This window comes from Lemur catta, chromosome 5 (genome assembly GCF_020740605.2).
Source record: "Lemur catta isolate mLemCat1 chromosome 5, mLemCat1.pri, whole genome shotgun sequence".
NCBI classification, from domain to species: domain Eukaryota; kingdom Metazoa; phylum Chordata; class Mammalia; order Primates; family Lemuridae; genus Lemur; species Lemur catta.
In genome coordinates, this window is record NC_059132.1 from 59,112,478 (window position 1) to 59,134,564 (window position 22,087).

Below are 22,087 nucleotides of genomic sequence, written 5' to 3' on the forward strand. Positions count from 1 at the left end.
CCAGAATATTATTCAGAGCTAGAGCATTTTAGAATTTCTTACACTTTATACATAAACCACCTCACCAAATGTCACTGTCTTCCAATTTCAATTAATATTGTTTGTGATAAAGAAAATCAAGCTAGTCATGTTAAAAAAAACTCTCTTTAAGTGTCTTTTGTATTCTGATTATATACTGCTTCCATAATTTTCTGCTGTTTACCTGCCATACCAGATAACAGAAGAAATGAGAGCAGAAATATGAGCCATGGTGTGGTAAAAAGTGAAAGAGTCCAGGGTAGTTGGTGCAGCTTTGATCCTCACTTCTGTTAGTCTCTTAAGAGGAATGCAAAAGCAAATTGACATCTGTTGAGCACCTACTGAGTGCCAGCTGCTATTTTTTGTTTTTTGTTTTTTGGTTTTTTTTTTTGCTTTTCATTAGTTTATTCCATCATAGTGCAGTCAACATTTAATGATTTATAAGATCTGAGAGAACAGATTCTTCCAGTTAAAGACATTGATGTTTCAATGATTCTGGTCAGTAATAAGTGTAAGTTGGAAGGTGAAAGAATTGTGGGAAAGGAAAAAGGTCCAAATCTAGCAAAACAGTGGAACAACTTTGCATTCTTAGAATCTTCTGCAAATCAAAAATAAATGTTAATGAGAATTTTTATGACCTAGTGCAGCAAATTATTTTTTTTTATTTTTGAGTATTATGGGGGTACAAATGTTTAGATTACATATATTGCCTTTGCCCCGCCCAAGTCAGAGCTTCAAGCATGTCCATCCCCCAGATGGTGTGCACCACACCCATTAGGTGTGAATATACTACCCACTCTCTCCTCCCCCTCCCACCTGATACCCGATGAATGTTACTACTATATGTGCACATAAGTGTTGATCATTTAATACCAATATGATGGTAAGTACATATGGTGCTTGTTTTTCCATTCTTGTGGTACTTCACTTAGTAGAATGGGCTCTAGCTTTTTCCAGGATAATATAAGAGGTGCTATATCATCATTGTTTTTTGTGCCTGAGTAGAACTCCATGGTATACATATACCACATTTTATTAATCCACTCATGTATTGATGGACACTTGGGGTGTTTCCATATCTTTGCAATTGTGAATTGTGCTGCTCTAAACATTCTAGTGCAGATGTCTTTTTTATAGAATGTCTTTTTTTCCTTTGGGTAGATGCCCAGTAATGGGATTGCTGGATCAAATGGTAGTTCTACTTTTATCCCTTTAAGGTATCTTTCCACAGAGGTTGTACTAGTTTGCAGTCCCACCAGCAGTGTATGAGTGTTCCTGTCTCACTGCATCCATGCCAACATTTATTGTTTCGGACTTTTTGATAAAAGCCATTCTCACTGGAGTTAAGTGATATCTTATTGTGGTTTTGATTTGCATTTCCCTGATGATTAGAGATGTTGAGCATTTTTTCATAAGTTTCTTGGGCATTAGTCTGTGTTCTTTTGAAAAGTTTCTGTTCATGTCCTTTGTCCACTTCTTAATGGAGTTGTTTGATTTTTTCTTGCTGATTTCCCTGAGTTCTTTATAGATTCTAGTTATTAGCCCTTTATCAGATGTGTAGCATGTGAATATTTTCTCCCCTGCTGTAGGTGGTTGTTTGCTCTCGTGATAGTTTTCTTGGCTGTGCAGAAGCTTTTTAATTTGATCAGGTTCCATTTATTTATTTTTGTTGTTACTTTGATTGCCTTTGGGATCTTCTTCATAAATTCTTTCCCTAGGCCTATGTCTGTAAGATTTTTTCCAACATTTTATTGTAGAAGTCTGATAGTTCGGGTGGGTAACCTCACAACTAATGGACGCGGTGAACATTTTAGAGGGGAAGGGCATGCCTCTAAGCCTCGCTTGGGTGAGGCAAAGTCATAAAATGTAACCAAAATCTTTGTACCCTCATAATATCCTGAAATAAAGATACATTTACAAAAATAGAATTCTGATAGTTTCGTGCTTTGGGTTTAAGTCTGTTATCCACCGTGAGTTGATTTTTGTGAGAGGTGAGAGGTGCAGATCGTGTTTCAGTTTTCTATTCTAAATGCTTTACATTCATTACTTAATTTTCACAATGATCCCGGAAGGGATGTGTTGTTACCCCCATTCTGTAGAAGAGGGTCCTCAGATCAGTAAGACAACGTGGCTGGTAACTGTGGGCCCAAATCCGTCTGGGTCTAAATTCTGATTTCTTTTCACTGACACTATTGCTTTCTTTCTCTGAGCCATCTGTAAATAGGAAGAATTGTATTTTTCGTGAGTGATGATAATGATAAAAACAAGATTAAGAATAAATTTAGTTGAGTTATAACCATTTCAGTTTTAAATTGCCTTTATATTCACAGGGTGAGTAGTGGAAAGAGCACAGATTGAGGGAAGAATGTTTGGGGTCGAATTCTGATTCCACCAGCAGTAGTTTGGTAACCTTTTATAAATCACTTGACCTCTACAGACTGTAGTTAGCTTCTCTTTAAAACGCAATTCCAAGAATGCAGGCAAGTTTTACTATATTGTAGTAAATTGCTTTACAAATATTTTATTAACAGTAAGTTTTGTTTTCTGTTAACTTCTGATCACCCAACGCTTATAGTACATCAATTCAGTGAGCACATCAGTGACACTGATAAGAGATAAGACCTACCTTGGGTAGTGATTAAAAGCTTAAGATCACATCCCTCCTTTACTATTTACTGATTCTGTGACTGTGGGCAATTTACTCTACCTCTCTGAATCTTATTTCTCTAATAGTATTTTCCCTATTTCTCATGAAGACTGAAATAGGATCTATCTTATAGGAAAGTTGTATTAAACAAGATGTAAATTGTTAACATTTTGTTTGGCACTTAGTATTATATAATAAATGAGAGTTGTTATCATCTCTCTGACAAGGTTATGATAATAGCTAATACATATTAAGCACTATGTGACAGGCACCATCCTGAGCAATTAGTACATGTATTAACTCATTAATCTTATCTATGAATACTTTCACTGTATCCATGTTATAGAAGAGGAAATTGAAGCATACTAAGACTAAGTAGTTTGCCCAAGACCATGCATCTAGTTAATAGTGAAACATCTTAGTAATGCAAAGGAAGATTTTTCTCCCCAGTATTCATGTTAAAAGATTAAGAATAAGCTCCCAAGCTATACTAGTCTTTCTTTGTCTTCATGACTCATGCCTTTTTAACCTTCATCTAAATGTGTCAGTGCTTTTCCTGTTTTTAGCCCAGGTCATTTAATAAATTTTTTTCACAAAATTATGAGAATAAATTTAGAGCTGCTGAAAATATTCTTAAATTTATTTGAAGATGTTGAATTGTTTCTTTTTACATTTCCTCCTACAGTATAAATAGAATGATTCCCTGTTGTCTTATGATGATACTTGGGAAATAGGTCCAAGTTTTCCTTCTTCAAGTCCTGCATGATTTTATTCTCTGTACATAATTCCTTTATGCCTTGTTTTTTTAAATTATCTTTGCCTTTTGCCCCTGTTTGTTTACATTTCATTCTTGGATTACACCCTGTCAAAAGTTCAGCTATTAAGACTTCTTAAAAGAATGTGTTATGGAGAATTCCTGCTATCTTGCTGTCTTCAGAAAGTTTTTTTCACCTTTAACTGATTTATTGTGGATATAATTTAGATAGCATACAATAGTCACCCCATGTAAGTGTACAGTTTGAAGATTTTTAGTAAACTTATACAATTGTGCAACTGTCATCACAATTTAGTTTTAGAATGCTTTCATTTTGTCAAAAAGTTTCTTAATGACTATATGCAGTTAATTCCTGCTCCCACCTCCATCCCAGGCAGCCCTGATCTGCTTTCCGTCTCTTCTAAGTCTTACTACTTTTAGAAGTTTCATATAAATGGAATCATACAATAAGTAATCCTTTGTGTCTTCCTTTTACTTAAGGATGTTTTTGAGATTCATCCATGTTGGTGCATACATCAATAGTTGGTTCTCTTCTATTTGGATGTAAATTTCCATTGTATGGAAGTGCCACACTTGGTTCACTCACATTTGGACTGTTTCCAATTTGGGGCTATTATGAAGATTGCTGCTATGAAAATCCACATACAAGTCTTTTCATTTCTCTTGGATAGAAAGCTAGGAATAGAATTGCTGGGTCTCAGTAAGTGTATGTTTAACTATTTAAGAAACTGCCAGATTGTTTTCAAAGTGACTGCACCATTTTAAATTCCTACCTACAGTGGATAAGGATTTCAGTTTCTCCCCACACATACCAAAATCTGTCATTTTTCAGTCTTTTTTCAGTACAGCCATTCTACTGGACATGTGGCATCTTACATGGTTTTAACTTGCATTTGTCTGATGACTAATATTGTGCAACTTTTTATGTACTTATTAGCTATTCCAATATCTTCCTTAGAGAAGTGTTGGTTAAAATCCTTTGCCCATTGTATGATCATGTTGTCTTCTTATTAGTGAGCCATAAGAGTTCTTAATATAGTTTGAGTACAAATCTTTTTATCAGATATGTAATTTGCAAATATTTTCTCCCAATCTATGGCTTGTCTTTTCATTTTCTTAATAATGTCTTTTAAATAAGTTTAATTTATCAGTTTATGCAATTTTTTTTTTTGGATTGTGCTTTTGGTGTTGGTATTATAGCTACGAAATATTTGCCTAACCCAAGGCCACAAAGACTTCCTTCCATATTTTCTTCTAGACGTTTAATAATTCTTACTCTTATATTTGTGGGTCTATGATATAAATTGAAATATTTTTGTGTATAATGTAAGGTTCCAATAATTTGTTGGTGGTTTTTTGCATATGGTATAGTTGTTCCAGCACCTTTGTTGAAAACAGTTTGTTTCCTGCCTTCACTAAATTGCATTGGCAATTTTGTTGAAAACTATTTAACCATATATGACATATAGGTATATTTTTGGAGTCTCTGTGTTGTCCTATTAATCTATCCTTATACTGATACCACCCTGTGATGATTGCTGTAGCTTTATAGTAAGTCTTTAAAACGGGTTCATTCATTCCACCAACTTTTTTATTTTGCAAAATTGTTCTGGCTATTCTAAGTCCTTTGCATTTCTGTATAAATTTTAGGATCAGCTTATCAATTTCTGCAGAAAAACATGCTGGTATTTTGATAGCAGTTGCATCGAATTTGGATATCAATATGGAGAGGCTTGCCATCTTAACAATATTGAATCTTCCAATCCATGAAAACGAGATGTTTTTCCAAGTATTTAGATCTTTGATCTCTCAGCAAATTTTTTTCTTTACCGCTAGGTTGCTGCCTCCCTTTTAGCTCTAGGTGGCGCCTTAAACTCAGGTTCTCCTCAGCTCCGGTAAACAGGGTGCTGCCCTTCCAGAATGGGATAGTTCCCAAAATGAATGTCCTGGCAATGGGTGAAGGCTGGCTAGGAGTTTGTACCTAGGGGACCTGTGGGATGAACCTCCTAAAACATGGTGCTGCTGAACAGCCACTCGTCTTGGCGTCTCTTTTGGGTGAGTTACAGAGTTTCCAGGGCTGGGGCTGGTGACTACCTACCTGCTGTCCTCAGGGATATTTTGCCCTTCGAGCACTCCCTATGCTTCCCGAAAGTTAAGGCAAGGACAGGTCTCCTGCCAGAGAACCCAAGATGATGGGGAAGCTGGTTGTCCACCTCAGTCTTACCCTTTCCAGTGTAGAAACAGTAAGTTGGGGGAAATTTTTCTACATACTTGGTGTCAGGCAGAAAGTACGGAGGGGTGTCACAGATGTAGATGTCAGATTCTGTTATCATCTGCTTGGAATTTTTTTGTCTTCTCTCTGTTCGTGGGAACTGTCTCATCTTCACATTTGAGTTCTGGGATATTTCTGGTGATAATCTTGGGGCTGTATATTTATTTTTGGTTTTTTGTTGTGGGGTAGGGGGGTGGCATGAGGGGAATGAACCCAGGTTGCTTCTGTGCCACTATTTTGGAACTGGAAGTCCTTTCAAATTTTTCTTTAAATTCTCTCAGTATTTAGTGTAGAGCTTATACTTCTCTTTTCCAAATTTATTCGTACGTATTTTTTATTCTATTGGGAATGGAATTGTGTTCTTGATTTCATTTTCAGATTGTTCAGTTCATTACTAATGTTTAAGAATACAATTTATTTTTGTATATTGATCTTGTACCCTACAGCTTTGCTAACTCACTCATTCTAGCAGGTTCATTAGATTCCTTGGATTTTCTATATGTAAGATCATATCGCCTGCAAAAAAGGATATACCTCTTTCTTTTCAACATATATGCCTTTAATTTCTATTTCTTGTTTTTCTGAACTGACTAGAACCTCCAGTAATATGTTGAATTGAAGAAGTGAGAACAGAAATCCTTGCTTTGTTACCAATCTTAGTGGAAAAGTATTTCATCTTTCACCAATAAATATATTAGCTGTAGATTTTTCATAGCTGCCCTTTATCAGGTTAAGTAGTTTCCTTCTGTTTCTTATTTACTGAAAGTTTTGTTTTTTTTTTATTATAAATGGGTGTTTGATTTGTCAACTGACTTTGCTGCATTTATTAAGATTACCATGAGGTTTTTATTTTGTTATTTATTATTTTCATGTAGTGTATTACATTTATTGATACTTGCATGTTAAACCAACCTTGCATTTCTGGGATTAAAAACGTAGTCATGATACCTAATTCTTTTTTATTATCCTGGTTTCAGTTTGCTAGTATTTTGTTAACATTTTTTTTTCCTCTGTATTTATGAGGGATATTGGTCTAGAATTTACGTCTAATCTCTTCTTCTGATTTTTATAACAGGGTACTGCTGGACTATTAGATGAGTTCCTTTCTTATGTATCTTTGAAATGGTTTCCATAGAATTTATTGTATACTTTTTTAAATGTTTGATAGAATTCACCATGAAGCTATCTGGGCCTGGGTTGTTTTGTTTTAGTGGCAAGATTTTAAATTAGAAATTTTTGTAATCAATAAAAGAATATTCAGATTTTTTGTTTTCTTGAGTTCTTTTTTATAATTTATGTCTTTCAAAGAATTTGCCCACTTCATCTATATTGTGAAATTTTTGGCATAAAGTTGTTCATAATATATTCTGAAGTGTCCTTTTAATATTGGTAGCATCTGTGGTGATGTCTTCATGCCTGATATAAATGCCTGGTCATTTATATCTTCGTTTCTCTACTCAGCCTAGCTAGTACTTTGGTAATTGTATTAAGTTTTTTTTGTTTTCTTTTTTTTAAGCTACACCTTTTACTTTTACTGATTTTTCTCTATTTTCTATTTCACTGATTTCTTCTCTTTTACTATTTTCTTTCTTTGTCTTACTTTGGATTTGATTTACTCCTCTTTGTTAGCTTGTTGAGATGTAAGCTTAGAGTTTTCAATTTATATCTTTCTGATAGAAATTTAAATCTATACATTTCTCCTTACATACTGTTTTAGCTGCATACCATATATTTAGATATTTTATGATTTCATTTCCATTCAGTTAAAGATATTTTTCTCCCCTCCCTACCTCCAGTTTACGTTTCCCAAAAGTATTGAATAATTGTTCTGAAATACATCTCCATAGGATGAAAAGTGTTTTAATCATGGGTTTTGTTTATCCTAGTAATTTTGATGGGTCCAAGTCTTTGCTGATCATTTTTTTTTCTTTTTTCTTTTGAGATAAATAGCATGTGTATTAGTTCTACTTTATTCACATGTGGAATTTGAAGCTCATAATTTATTGATCAAAAGAATGAAGTAGAATCATCATTTTTCAATTATTGCTATTTAAACACCAAATTACAAGTGAAAATCTTGAGATGAAATTAAAGCACATTTTACATAGTGTTTTAAATATTCAAAGTGTGGGTTCTGTGTACTTTTATTCAAGATAAAATAATTAACTTTTATACTATTTAGGGCTTTCTTAAATCCTAGCCTAGAGCCAGCAAATAGTTTCTATGGTCCACATGTTCCTGATAGATCTTCATAAATGATCATATCACTGTTTTTGACAAGGTCAGATGTATAATTGGAATCTTTCTTATTCCATTCCCAAGTGAGTTTATAAACCCATTTTGCCAATACATATAAAACAGAAAAAATAATGGGTCAAAATTTCCCTGTTATTTAACTGAACATTTTCATTTTCATCTTTCTTTCAGAATTATTTTCTAAAACTAGTATGAAAATGTAAACATAGAACGTTTTTAAAATTTAAGAACACATATTACTTAGTAATTACATACATTACACTCACAGCTTCAATAAATTTGTGGAAATGATCATTTAAAAATTTAATATTTTGAAAATTCATGGCATCTCAAAAACAGCATTTACCCAGAATTAGCATCTTAACTATTTGGATTAATATTCTATTTTGCACCCTTTATCATTTGCTCTTAGCTACTTAAGTCATATGCTATTAATTTAGAATTTGTTCCACTTCAGACTTCTTTGATTTTCTCATATACTGAATGAAGAGAATTATTTGCTAGGCAAATTAACACTGTAAATGAGATTTCAGTTGGTTCACCTAAGGAGCCAAATTATTTTCAAGAATGTAAGTAGCATCATTTGCATATGTAAAATTAATGTATAGATGAGCCTCATCTAACAGAAAGTGTAGTCTTTAAAAATATAAGCAATCAGTTTATATTCTTATATACTTTGAAACCAATTGAACTGCTTTTACTTTTAAATATTGGCTAGTGTAAGTCACTAATTCATAGTGGCTTGCCCCCTCTCCTGTTATCAGTCAACTTTTTGTATAGATTATCACGTATATCCATGCATTGAACATCCCCTTCCTCAACATTTATTATGAATTTTTTAAAGGTTTGTCTTTTCTTTTTCACTGTGGACCTTAAAGCCAAAGTAAGCAGGTGTTACATAACACTGAGCCCAACCATCATGGATCAAGACGGATAGGGGGAAATCAGTAAGGTACTTTCCTTTGGGAATACCCCTTAATCTAGTGCCAAACTCATTCCAATTTGTAGCTTAGGACAATAACCTTTGTTTTTGCAGTATTTCATGGGCAGTTTAGTTTCTAAGATTTATTTTTTTTTTAATTTCCTAGGGGAAATATTTTTCTCTGTCATTATCTGCTGTGATCCATTACTTTTATTTTTAGCTATAGATTTCTTTTGATCAGGAGTAGTTAAAAGGCAAGTGTAAAACTAGCTAATTGAAAATCATTCACATAATTTTTCTGTTTCACATGCTTTAGGTAGTCTAGAAAAATGGTCTTTTGATCTATAACTTACTGTAAAAGCATATGATTTTTATGACTTTTCAAATACAATTGTGATAATTACAGTTAAAGAAGAAAAAATGTGTTTATAGCATGACAAAAATTTAAAATTCTTTTTCAAATATATTGTTTTATTTTGTCCCATTTTCTATTTATCATCACAGAGAAAAGTTTCAGTCCTTGGAATTTATCTTACTAATTAAAGTTCAGCCAAATTAATAGCTAGGTGAGACCAAGTAGAAATCAGGAACAAAATTTTTTTTAAATAAATTTGTCATACTTCTTTCACACAGGCATTAAAGTAGTATGCCTACAAAGTAGGGAAAGCTGTTGTTTTTATGAAGCTGTTTCTACTAGGAATCCAATAATTTGACTATGCTCATTGGTACATCTCTTGTTCTCTGTTATGCCCTAAAATATCTCACATATCTTAATTAGGTAAACTGTTTTATTTGTCCACATAGAACTGCATTTAGGTGATGGGAAAATTGATATAGCTATTTATTCAGTGATTTGAAATGTTTGCAGCTGTTTTCCCTGTTGTTCATGGATTCAGAAAAATACTGGATTTTTTTTAATACTGTCAATGTCATTCTGTTGTTATTATACTCTTAAAACACAATAGGATATTGTAGCATACTTATGGAAAAACTGACCACAGAAAAATGACTTCCAGGATGCTAAATTTGGGCCTATCAAAAACAGGACAGCTTGCTACCTAATCACTCTATGATGAAAAGCATTCAGTGCTTTGCTCTTAAATATGAAAGGACAGCAAGAATTAGTATTAATTGGTGGAAAGTCTCAACCATGAATATGAGGGACTAAATTCACAACTACAGTCAGTGGAAGAAAAATTGCAAAAAACTTTGATTTCCTCAGGTAAATAAGAAGAGATGTTGCATCTCTAAAACAAAACCAGGATGATGTAAATAGGAGAATTAGAGAATGAGAAAGAGTTCTGAAAAATTTAAACTATAATACTGAATTAAATTTTTTTCAATAGAAGAGATGGTCAATCCAGTAGTTTCAACATTCAAAGTAGAGGAGTCCCTGAGAGAGGAAAATTATTAAAGAAATTATGTAAGAAAATTTCCTAGACCTAAAGACCATGAGTCTCCAAATTGTACCTTGTATGAAAATTTAAAGAGACAATCCAAGGTAAATTATCATGAAATTTTAAAACATTGAGAATGAAGTTAATATCCTAAAAGCTTTCAAAAATAGAGTGATGTGTGCACATGGAAAGAAATGTGTATCAGAGTGAATCTAGACATCCCATCAGCAATTTTGCCAGCTTAAAGAAAAAACAATGCAAAATTCTGATGGATAATACTTTTCAACTTGGAGTGCTATGCACAACCTTACCATCAATCAGTTGTGAGGCCTAAAACATGTTCAGACATGCTAAGACAACAGCAACACCATTTCTCTGGTTCTCTTTTTGATGAATCTTCTGAAAGCACACTCTAGCCGAATGAGGGAGTTAATCAAGAATTATGAAAACATGGGATCCAGGAAAAAAAGGAAGTTTAAAAAGGAATACCAAGGAGCCACGTTGAAGGATGGCAGCCAGTTCATTGTAAAAGCAACAGACACTTGAAGAAAGGAGTAGCATTTCTAGGGGAAAAATGGGAAGTGGTGAATTATATAATACATTGAATATTTAGAAAATAGTATTGGTTTTTGATAGGTCTGATGCAGCTTCTAGAAAACATTAGCATAGGTACATAGAATATTAAGCATTTTTAAAAAAGAGATAATTGTTAACTCTAGGACAAAGTAAACATTGTAGAAAAACAAAACTTGATGGTATACCAGTTGTCTCTACATTACCTTTGCAATCATACCAATGGAAGTACTGTATTATTAATTTAACTGGAAGTTGTTCAGTGATTACTTTGGGAGAGGGTAAAGATAGAGTAGTTTAATAGCTAAAACCTCACTTCCCATAATAGAGAAGTCAGTAACTATTGCCTAGAAATCAATAACCCTGTAAATAGAAGAATAAGCATCTATTTTTAAATATAGAGGAAAGAACAAAGAAACATTTAAAAGAATTAATAATGGATTTGTCTGGGAATGGCAAGGGGCCACTATTTCTCATTTTAATCTTTTAGTATTTAGAGTTCTTTAAAACTATTTGCTAGTGTCCCTTTCCTAAAAATAAATTTTAATTACCAAAATAAGGGTATTTAAAATGTCAGGGAAATAGAATAATTATGGCTTGTAGTCAACTTTTATCCATTTTTGTCTTGTTATTTTCTAGAGTTCCTGGAATAACTATTGCTACAGATATTATCTGTGGTTTTCCTGGAGAAACAGATCAGGATTTTCAAGAAACAGTGAAACTTGTTGAAGAGTACAAATTTCCAAGCCTCTTTATTAACCAGTTTTACCCAAGACCAGGAACTCCTGCTGCAAAAATGGAACAAGTTCCAGCACAAGTGGTAAGATATTTTTCTTGTAAGATATTATTTTTTTTGCCAATAGCTGCAAGAATGCAGCTGTGTTGTCTGCCTTCACACAACTTGCTCATGATATAACCCTTAAGTTACAAAATACGGGGAGATTTCCAAGTTGGGGTCAGGGGGACCTTGGATGAGTTAAATGGCCTTAGGCAACTAAAATATAATCACCCTATTCTTCTTTTGAGGAGTAAGATTCAGATGACTTTGAAAAAGAATTTTTTTTCTTTTTTTTTTTCTTTTTTTTTTTTTGGTAGAGACAAGGTCTCACTGTATTGCCCAGGCTGGTCTTGAACTCCTGGCCTCAAGCCATCCTCCTGTCTCGGCCTCCCAAAGTGCTGAGATTACCGGCATGAGTCACCACACCTGGCCAAATTTTTTTTTTTTTTTTTTTTGAGACAGAGTCTTGCTCTGTTGCCCAGGCTAGAGTGCCGTGGCATCAGCCCAGCTCACAGCAACCTCAAACTCCTGAGCTTAAGCAATCCTTCTGCCTCAGACTCCCGAGTAGCTGGGACTACAGGCATGCGCCACCATGCCCGGCTAATTTTTTATATATATTTTTAGTTGTCCAGCTAATTTCTTTCTATTTTTTAGTAGAGACAGGGGTCTCGCTCTTGCTCAGGCTGGCCTCGAACTCCTGACCTCGAGTGATCCTCTCGCCTTGGCCTCCCAGAGTGCTAGGATTATAGGTGTGAGCCACTGCGACCAGCCACCTGGCCAAAATTTTTAATGTCCAGTATTTACCTGTGTGTGTAAGTTAAACCTTTAGATGTTTCAAAATAAGGCAACATTTAAATATTTGTGAGTAAATGAAGCTTTATATTTACCCTACTTTTTAAATAATGTGTTACTTATTGAGGGTCCCATGGTTTTCCTAGGTCTCTCTGGGATAGATTTGATGCTATCTCTCTTTCTAGCTATCTAATTTTTTTTTCAGGTGTATGTTGCTTTCACAATGAGCTTCCATTTAATTTCATCCTTTCATATTTATAGATATATTAGAATAAGATATCTCAAAATAAATGTGAATAAGTTTGAGATCCAGTAAAGACCAGCTGTTTTCCCATAATTCCCCAGAAATTAATGGTCTCAAAACCAGTAGTTTAGATTATAGAGTCACTGGCTGAATATGGCAAAATGTAAAATAAACCTTAAGAGGACATAGAATTTTTTATAACTGAAAGTTTTCTACTCTGTTTCTAATAAGTAAAAAAAAAAAATTATAGCCTATCATTAACTTTCCTCAAATTTTTTATGAATATGAAAAGAAATAACTCAGAGCTTACTATTATTTTTCTTACGCCATATTTGAATATTAAACACAACATTTATATGTATATTTCTCAAGTCTGTTTTTTCCAAAACCAAAAATGAATGTCATAAATCCAAAGTAAATAGCATTCGTTGTTTTCCCCGATTTTTTTTTTTGTTCGTTTTGATTTTACAAGTTTCTGTCAGTACAAGAGTAAGAAGATATTTTGGAGATAGACCATTTAATTTTCTTTCTAATTTAATCAATGAGAAAAGTAGATTATAACACCACAGATAATTAAGTTTCCACAAACATAAAAAGAAGCCAAATTCATTCATTCTCTTTTATATCCAAAGTATTTATTATTGGGGGTATACCTTTCATACAGCAAAACTCACTCTTTTTGGTATTCAGTTCTATGAATTTTGGCAAATACATACAGTAGTATAACCTACTGTATCACAATGAAGATACAGAACAGGCCGGGCGTGGTGGCTCACGCCTGTAATCCTAGCACTCTGGGAGGCCAAGGTGGGTGGATCGCTCGAGGTCAGGAGTTCGAGACCAGCAAGAGCCAGACCACGTCTCTACTAAAAATAGAAGGAAATTATCTGGCCAACTAAAAATATATATAGAAAAAATTAGCCGGGCATAGTGGCGCATACCTGTAGTCCCAGCTACTCGGGAGGCTGAGGCAGGAGGATCGCTTAAGCCCAGGAGTGTGAGGTTGCTGTGAGCTAGGCTGACACCATGGCACTCACTCTAGCCTGGGCAACAGAGCAAGACTCTGTCTCAAAAAAAAAAAAAAAGATATAGAACAGTTCCATCAGCCCCCAAAATTCCTTCTTACCCTTTTGTAATCATCTGCTCCCTGCATCTCCAGCTCCTGCCAACTACTGACGTGATTACTGTTTTCATAGTTGGAATCATTCTTTTTTTAATTCTACTTCTTTAACAAAAAAGTTTTTTGTACTATAGCATCGTTACAAAAAAGTATATGGCTGAGCATTTTCATAAAGTGAATACTTCTGTGTAACCACCAGTCAGATGAAGAAATAAAACCGCCAATACCGCAAAAGTCCCTGTCACGCCCTCCATTTACTGTCCTCTGCCATTCCCCAAAGGAAACCACTGTCCCTCATTCTAACCCTAAACATTAGTTTTACTTGTTTTTAAACTTGATATAAATGAAAGGGTTTATCTATGTTTGAACGTTTGAGTTTGAAGATTTGTTTGGTTTGGCTTGGTTTTGCTTAACATTATGTTGGTAAAACTATATGTTTTTAGAAGTAGCCATACTTTCATTGATTTTCATTGTTATATAGTGTTCCATAGCATGCATATATCACAGTTTATCTCTCCCAGTGTTAAAGGGGAATTGGGTATTTTCAACATCCTGATATTAATATTGCAACTAATATAGCTGTCAACATTCTTGTTTTTATCTTTTGTTTCAATCATGTGGAAACCTTTCCACTGGGTGGTTAGCTAGGTGTGTCATTGCTGTGTCGTACAAAATGAAATTGATCTGCTTTACTAGATACTGCCAAATAGTCTTCCAAAGTAACTGAATAAATTTACAGTCCCAACAGCAATGTATAAAAATGTCAGAAGCTTCATATCCTTGCCAGCACTTGGCATTGTTTTGTCTTTAGTGTTAGCCATTCTGATGGGAATGTAATGTAATTCTAATTGTGGTTTTATATTACCCTGTTAACTAATGATATTGAGTATCTTTTGTATGTTTATTGGCTATTTGGATATCCTTTCTCGTGAAGTACCTGTTCAAGTCTTTTGCCCATTTGTCTATTGACCTACGAGCTTAATTTTTTCCCACCCCTCTGATTTACAGAAGTTATTTAGGTATTGTAGATACAAATTCTTGGTAGGTCATGGTAATTGAAATATCTTCTATTCATTCACCTGACTTTTCATTCTTTTCTTGGTGCCTTTTGAAGAACAGACGTGCTTAATTTTAATATAGTAGAACTTACCAATATTTTCCTTTTTGTGTTAGTGCTTTTTATGTCCTATTTAAGAAATGTTTACCTTTTCCACACCAGTATGAAGATACCCATCAATGTACTTGTAGAAATTTTACCATTTTGTCTTTTACCTTTAGATCTAAAATCAACTACAACTTATTTTTAAGTATGAGGTATGTTTGGGTTGGGGGGGAAGTTCAAGTTTGCTTGCTTCTTTTCCCGTGAAAATATCTGTTTCAGTCAGTGCCGTTTATTGAAAATCTCATTCTTTACAGGTCACCTTTATCGTAGATGAGGTGTCTGTACATGTGTGGGTCTGTCCTCTCACTTTATTCTCTTCCTTGGTCTGCTGCTCAATCTGCCCACCAACACTCATGGTCAATTACCATAGTTTTATGATAAGTCTTGACATCGGCAGTATAAGTATTTCAACTCCGTTGTTTTTTCTTGAAAATTGTCGTAACTATTCTTGCTCCTTTGCTTTTCTTAATTTGTCAAGTTTCACCAAAAATTATGCTGGAATTTTGATTAAGGTCATTTGATTCTGTAGATCATTGGGGGAAAATTGACATTGTAATAATATCAAGTTTTCTATCTGTTTTGATCTTGTCTAACTTCTATCAATAATATTTTATAGTTTTCTGTATGTAAGTCTTGCATATCATTTATTAAATTTATTCCTACATGTGTGTTCCCTTTGATACTATTTGAATGGTTAGTTTTCATATTTTTATTGCTGCTACTTGGAAATGTGATTGTATTAAATATATTTATCTTTATCTAAGTAACTTATTAATTCTAATAGTTTTTCTGTAGTGTTTTTTTTTCCAGATTTTCTATGTATACAATTAGACATCTGATAGTTACAGTTTTGTTTTTTCCTTACCAATCCTCATAACTTTTATGTCATTTTCATGTGTTGCAGTACTGGCTAGAACTTCCAGTACACTGTTAAATAAAATTGAGCATCTTTGTCTTTTTCCCAAACTCAAGGAAAGAGTTTTCAGAAGTTTACCATTAAGTGTAAAAGTTAGCTGTAGTTTTATAATTAGGAAAGTCACTTTCTATTCCTAATTTTCACAGAGTTTGTGTGTGAGTGTGTATTAATCATTAATAGGGAATGGAATTTAATTTTATCACATGCTTTCTCATCTGTTGAAATAAAGGTATGGTTTGGGTTTTTTTCCTAGTCTACTAATATTATGAATTACAATGAATGATTTTCAAATGTTAAATCAACCTTGCATTTATGGAATAAACTTTACTTATGTATTACTGTTAATAAAATGTATCTGTTGATTTGGTAATATTTTGTGAACACTTCTTGCATTTTTGCTCATGGAAGATACTGATCTGTAGTTTTCTTATAATGTCATCTTAATTTTGGTATCAGAGTAACATTGGTCTCATAGAATGAATTGGGAAGTCTTCCTCCCCCAACATTTTTCTGGAAGAGTTTGTATAGAATTAGTATTATTTCTTCCTTAAATATCTTGATGGAATTGCCCAATGTGGTAAGCAGAATTCTAAGTTGGTCCCCAAAATTCCTTCATCCCCTTCTTATCTCCAGGGTACTAACCCTGCATAATCCCTGGGACTGTGAATTTGATATTTGCTCTACCTTTGGCTGCTTGATTCCACTATGTAGAGTCATCTTCCCTTTTTTATGAAAGGTGCACATGTTTTTACAGCTGTGTAATTTTCTCAGCCTGATCCTACCACTAGAGTGTTAAGAGTCTGACAGCCTCTTTTTATTTAGTACTGTCTGTTTCTTTTAGTCTGCAGGCAGTGGGCTTTTTTAGATTTGGGTTTGGGGCTTTTGTTTTGTTTTGTTTTTGTTTGTTTTTCTGAAACAACTTTCTCAATAATTTCGTGGGTCTTCCCTGGATTTCACTGGAATTTACTCCATTAGACAAAAGCGGGTCTGTAGGAGATAGTCCCTGCTCTGCCTGAGCCTCCTGCTGGCAGTACCCCTCTTTGTATTCGTCCTGCTTGGGATTCTTGGTGCTTTTTTACTCTGCGCCCTCTTCTCTTTCCTCAAGTTTGGTAACCTCAGGTGTTCATTCTTCAGATATTTCTTCTACTCTATTTCACCTCATCTCTTCTGCAATTTCAGTTATACATGTTAGATGTTTTATGTTCCCCATTATCTGATATATTCTTTTCTATACTTTGCATTCTTTGTTCTCCATGTTTCTATCTGGATATTTTCTCCTCACCTGTTTTCTGGATTCCTGGTATTCATAATTATCCCTGGCCAACAGCAGCAGTGGTACGGTGTGGTTCCTGAGCAGCTGCGTTAGCATCACCTGTGAGGCTGCTAGAAATGCAGATTCTCAGGCCCCACCCTAGACCTGTTCAGTCACAGTCTGCATCTCCAGGGGATTGTGTATGCATTAAAGGTTGTGAGGTGCTGGTTCACTAATCCTTTCTACCTCTGTTTTCAATCTGCTGTCAAATCATCTGTGGAATTTCTAATTTTAGTTGATTTATTTTTTACTTCTAGAATTTCAGTTTAATTTTTTCATAGATATCAGTGTTCTAGTTAAATTCTTCATATTTTTCTTTGTGTGTTTTGAACATATTACTCAATTATCCCAAAGTCCATTTCAAATTCTCCAGTATCTGGATCTCAGATTGGTTTGTCTCTACTGTCTTTTTTGTTTTTGTTTTTTCTTCTGTACCCAGTAATTTTTTTATTGAATGGTAATTATTGTGTATTAAAAAAATAAAACAAAACCTGTACATTTCTAGACTATAATGTGTCTTCCTCCAGGGCAGATTTAATTTTGCTTCTGTGAGGTGCTAAGTTAAGGCCTGATTATTACAATCTATCTGAGACTGATTTTTGAGATCGTTTTGCACTCTTTCTGAGGGTTGGTTTATTTCTGGCTTGCCCTTACTTGTTGAATGCAGCCAGTGATGTGCTGGTAAGTGTTTAGCAACTGACTCTCAGGAGGAGGGATTCTGATTAGTAGTGTCTGGCAATTCCCATTGTGTAAATACTTCCACCATTGCCAATTTCAAACTACCAGTGTGACATCACTGAACAGGGAATTAGGAAGAGATGCACACAGCTAGCTTTTGAGAGCTGCTACGAGCTGAATCTAACATACCACCAAGTGTAGCTCTTCCAGTTCCCAACTGAAATTCTGTGGTGCCTTTTCTTCATGGTAGATCTTCATCTCTAGTTTTCGCCTCCCCGGGCTCATGAGAATGCATCAGGCATGGTGTCTCAGCCTCTTAGCTTTTCCATGCATGCTCATCGCTCAGCCACTACTTACAAATTTTTAAAAACCTAGTCAGAAAAAGTCACTCTAAATATTGAGCTCTTTCTGTGGACTCTCCTTCTCTCTAGGATCTTGGTCTTTCAGATCCTCACCACCTTGGTAGCTTTTGGATGTTTAAATAGTTTAATATTATACATTTTATTTACCTTTTCTAATTGTTCTTGGCAAGACCATTGGTCAGATAGAAGCTAGTTTGCCTTAGCCAGAAGCAGAACTCATTGCATAAGATCAGCTTTCAAATGCCTTTTTTGTCTTGTCTTTTATCTTCTAAACATAGCCCTTTAGCGTCTTGCTCACATTTTTAGACTTCAGTCACCCAGTCCTGGCATAGAAGTAATATTTTTTTTTAGAGTTTATTTTTTAAAGCAGTTTTAGGTTCACAGCAACTCTGAGCAGAAAGTACATAGAGTTCCCGTGTGTTCCCTGCCCCCACATGTGCACAGTCTCCCCCACTGTCAGCATCCCTCCCCAAAGTGGTGCATTTGTTACAATCAGGGAACCTACCTGGACATATTATTTTCATCCAAAATCCATAGTTTACCTTAGGATTCACTGCTGGTGGTGTACATTCTATGGGTTTAAACTAATGTATAGTGAATGTATATTCCATTATAATATCATCAAAATAGTTTCTCTGCCAAAAAAATCCCCTGTGCTCCACCTATTCATCCCTCTCTTCGCCCAGCCCCTGGAAACCACTGACCTTTTTACCAGCTCTATAGTTTTGCTTTTTTCAGAATGTCATATTTGGAAACATATAATATGTAGCTTTTTCAGATTGGCTTCTTTCGCTTAGTAATGTGCATTTAAGATTCCTTTGGGTCTTTTCATGGCTTGATAGCTCATTTCATTTTAGTGCTGAATAATATTCCATTGTCTGGACATACCACAGTTTATTTATCCTGTCACCTACTGAAGGACATCTTGATTGCTTCCAAGTTTTGTCAGTTGTGAATAAAGCTGCTATAAACATCAATGTGCAAGTTTTTGTGTGGACGTTAGTTTTCAGCTCATACCAAGGTACGTGATTGCTGGATTGTATAGTAAAAGTATGTTTAGTTTTGTAAAAAAAACTGCCATACTATCTTCCAAAGGGGCTGTACCATTCTGCACTCTCACCAGCAATGAATGAGAGTTCCTGTTGCTCTGCATCCTCACCAACATTTGGTGGTGGTAGTGTTTTGGATTTTGGCCATTGTAATAGATTTGTAACGGTATCTCATTGTAGTTTTAATTTGTCATTTGTCACTCACTAATGACATACAATGTTGGGTATCTCTTCATGTATTTATTTGTCATCAGTGTATTTTGTTAGTGAGCTGTCTGTTCTGGTCTTTTGCCCATTTTTTGATGGTGGTGTTCATTTTCTTATTGTTGAGTTTTAAGAGTTCTTTGTATATTTTGGATAACAATCCTTTATTAAGTATGTGTTTCACAAATATTTTCTCCCAGTCTGTGGCTTGTTTTCTCATTCTTTTGAAGCAGAATCATTTTTGTTTATTATTTAGCACTTGTTGGGAAATCATCAACTTTCCAGTGTGCTCCAATCTGAAATAGTAACCTTAGGTTCAAGGTTGTCCTTGGCCAAATGGTGAAGCTGTTTTATTTTATCATTCTCAGTTACACTGTTTTGTTCTCAAGAGCCAGTGTTTTGGGATTCTTTATCATTGTTCTCTCCCTCACACAGCTTTCTCTTTATTAAACCTCTTTGTGTCAGTTTCCTAGAACTGCCAACAAAGTACCACACACTGAGGGGAGGAAAGTTTAAAACAACAGAAACTGTCCTACAGTTCTGGAGGGTAAAAACAAGTCCCCCAACAATGTCCCCCATAAATGACATGAAACAAATTTTAGTATAGTTTCCCTTCATAACTACTTTTTACATAAATACTAGCATTAATATAAATAAGTTTCAGTATTTTAATGTGTTGTAGTAGAGCTTTGATAAATGAACTAAATTATGTGTATTTCTTAACCATTTAAATCACCAAATGGATAAAGCACCCTTCAGTTGCATTTTGCTTTTGTATGGGGGAGTACGGGTGAATCCTTTGCCAATCCTTTATTTACCTACTGAAAAAAAAAAAAGTATAACCCTCTTAAGTTTATAATGAATATAAATTGTTATATTTTCATAAACAGGGTAAACTAAAATTTTTTCTTACCTTTTTCAAGATTATTAATGAATAAAGAGATTAAATGGTGAAATTCCTAAGCCAAATGAGAGAGTGACCTTGGACTTTTAGATGAAAGGTCAAATTTGCATGTTTATATTGCCTATTCCATTAAATCTTCCTTCATTAGTCTTCATTCAAGTAATTCCAATAGTATTTTTAATTGTGATTGAGATTCTTAGTCTGCCTAGAAAAGGTCACTTAAGTTTAAAAAGTCTTTTGATCCTTAGCTATCAATTCCAGACTTCCCTTTATAGAAAATTTTGATGAAAAATAATAAAATTGTCATAAGAATATTTAGACAGAATGAATGGCTGTTAGAATGTTTATATTGGTTTCAAATGTTTATTTGTGATTACCACCTGCTTGCTTGTCTTACATCTTAGAAACAGAGAGTAAAGGTAACATCTTTAAATATACGTGAGCATAAAAGAATAGTAGTTCACTTACCTGCAGTTTCTAGAACTTTTACCCTTAGGATAACAAGGCCACAGTGGACACTTCCAGCCCTGAGGAGTGTGAGTGAATGTTTCTAAAAGGACTTGAGGGACATTCTTGGGGTAGACAGAGCCAGCTTTGCCAAACCTGTCCATGACAGATTTTCCTGTGAGGGAGTATATTGTTGCTGTAGGTGTTCAAACCAAGGTAATATGACCACTTGGAACAGATGTTGAATAAAGAATGTTCTTAAATCGTATACAGAAGCTTGTTCAGTGACAATATAATGGCTCTCCCAAATCTAGCTGTCTATGAATTCAGTGCATACACACAATGTGTTTATTTTAAACACATACACACACCAAAAAAACAGGAAAACACAGCATATAGAAAAGGTTTGTCACTATCTTTTTGTGAGAAACTTTTTATTTCTGAGCATCATCCTAAAGTTTAACAACTCAGCATTTTAGAGACCATCAAGTTGCCTTAATGACCTGGGCCTGGTGGCTCACACCTGTAATCCCAGCACTTTGGGAGGCTGAGGCAGAAGGATCACTTGAGGCCAGGAGTTCAAAACCAGCCTGAGCAACATGAGACCCCATGTCTTTAAAAAAAAAAAATTTTTTTTTTAATTAGCTGAGCAGGGTGGTACACACCTGTAATCCCAGCTACTCAGGAGGTAGAGACAGGAGGATCGTTTGAGCCCAGGAGTTGTACGTTGCAATGAGCTATGATCAGGTCACAGAGCCAGGCAACAGAGCAAGACCCTGACTCTTAAAAAAACAAACAAGCAAAAAACAAGTTGCCACAATGGAAGAAATCTCGATGCTCTTAGCTTACTTGATAGCATAATTACATTATTTACACAGTCTCAGATTTTCAATTTAAATATTTTTCTTGGAGAGAGAGGAAAAAAATATTTTGAATTAATTTTATTGTAGATTGATTCCCAAGCACGCCGATAGGGAAGCCCCTTTTCTCTAGAACTTTTTCATCTTCTCTGTTTTTAGAAGGGCTATCTTGGCGTTCTTATGCAATTAATTGTATTTGATCCCTTCCAGCTGGTCCTTTAAACTTTTCTGGACACATGATTGGTCTTTTTGCTTCCATTCTTAATAGCATTTTTAGCCTGGCCATAATTTTGTTGTATCTAGATTTCAGGAAATCACTTAACAGAATTTTTTTATGGAGATTCTTTGGTAACAGTAGGAAGTATGAGCTAGATTGTAATCAGAGAGATGGTTGAGAGC

The 22,087-nt window shown here is 34.6% G+C and overlaps 1 protein-coding gene across 3 annotated transcripts in view; it reads left to right on the forward strand.

Moving 5' to 3' along the window:
- CDKAL1 (CDK5 regulatory subunit associated protein 1 like 1) overlaps positions 1–22,087 on the forward strand; it is a 584,442-nt gene that overhangs the window by 424,348 nt on the left and 138,007 nt on the right. For all 3 annotated transcript variants that reach the window (XM_045551876.1, XM_045551874.1, XM_045551875.1), the window contains one exon: positions 11,500–11,680. In XM_045551876.1, coding sequence (XP_045407832.1) covers positions 11,500–11,680 — 181 coding nt within the window. The remainder of the gene's footprint in view (positions 1–11,499; positions 11,681–22,087) is intronic.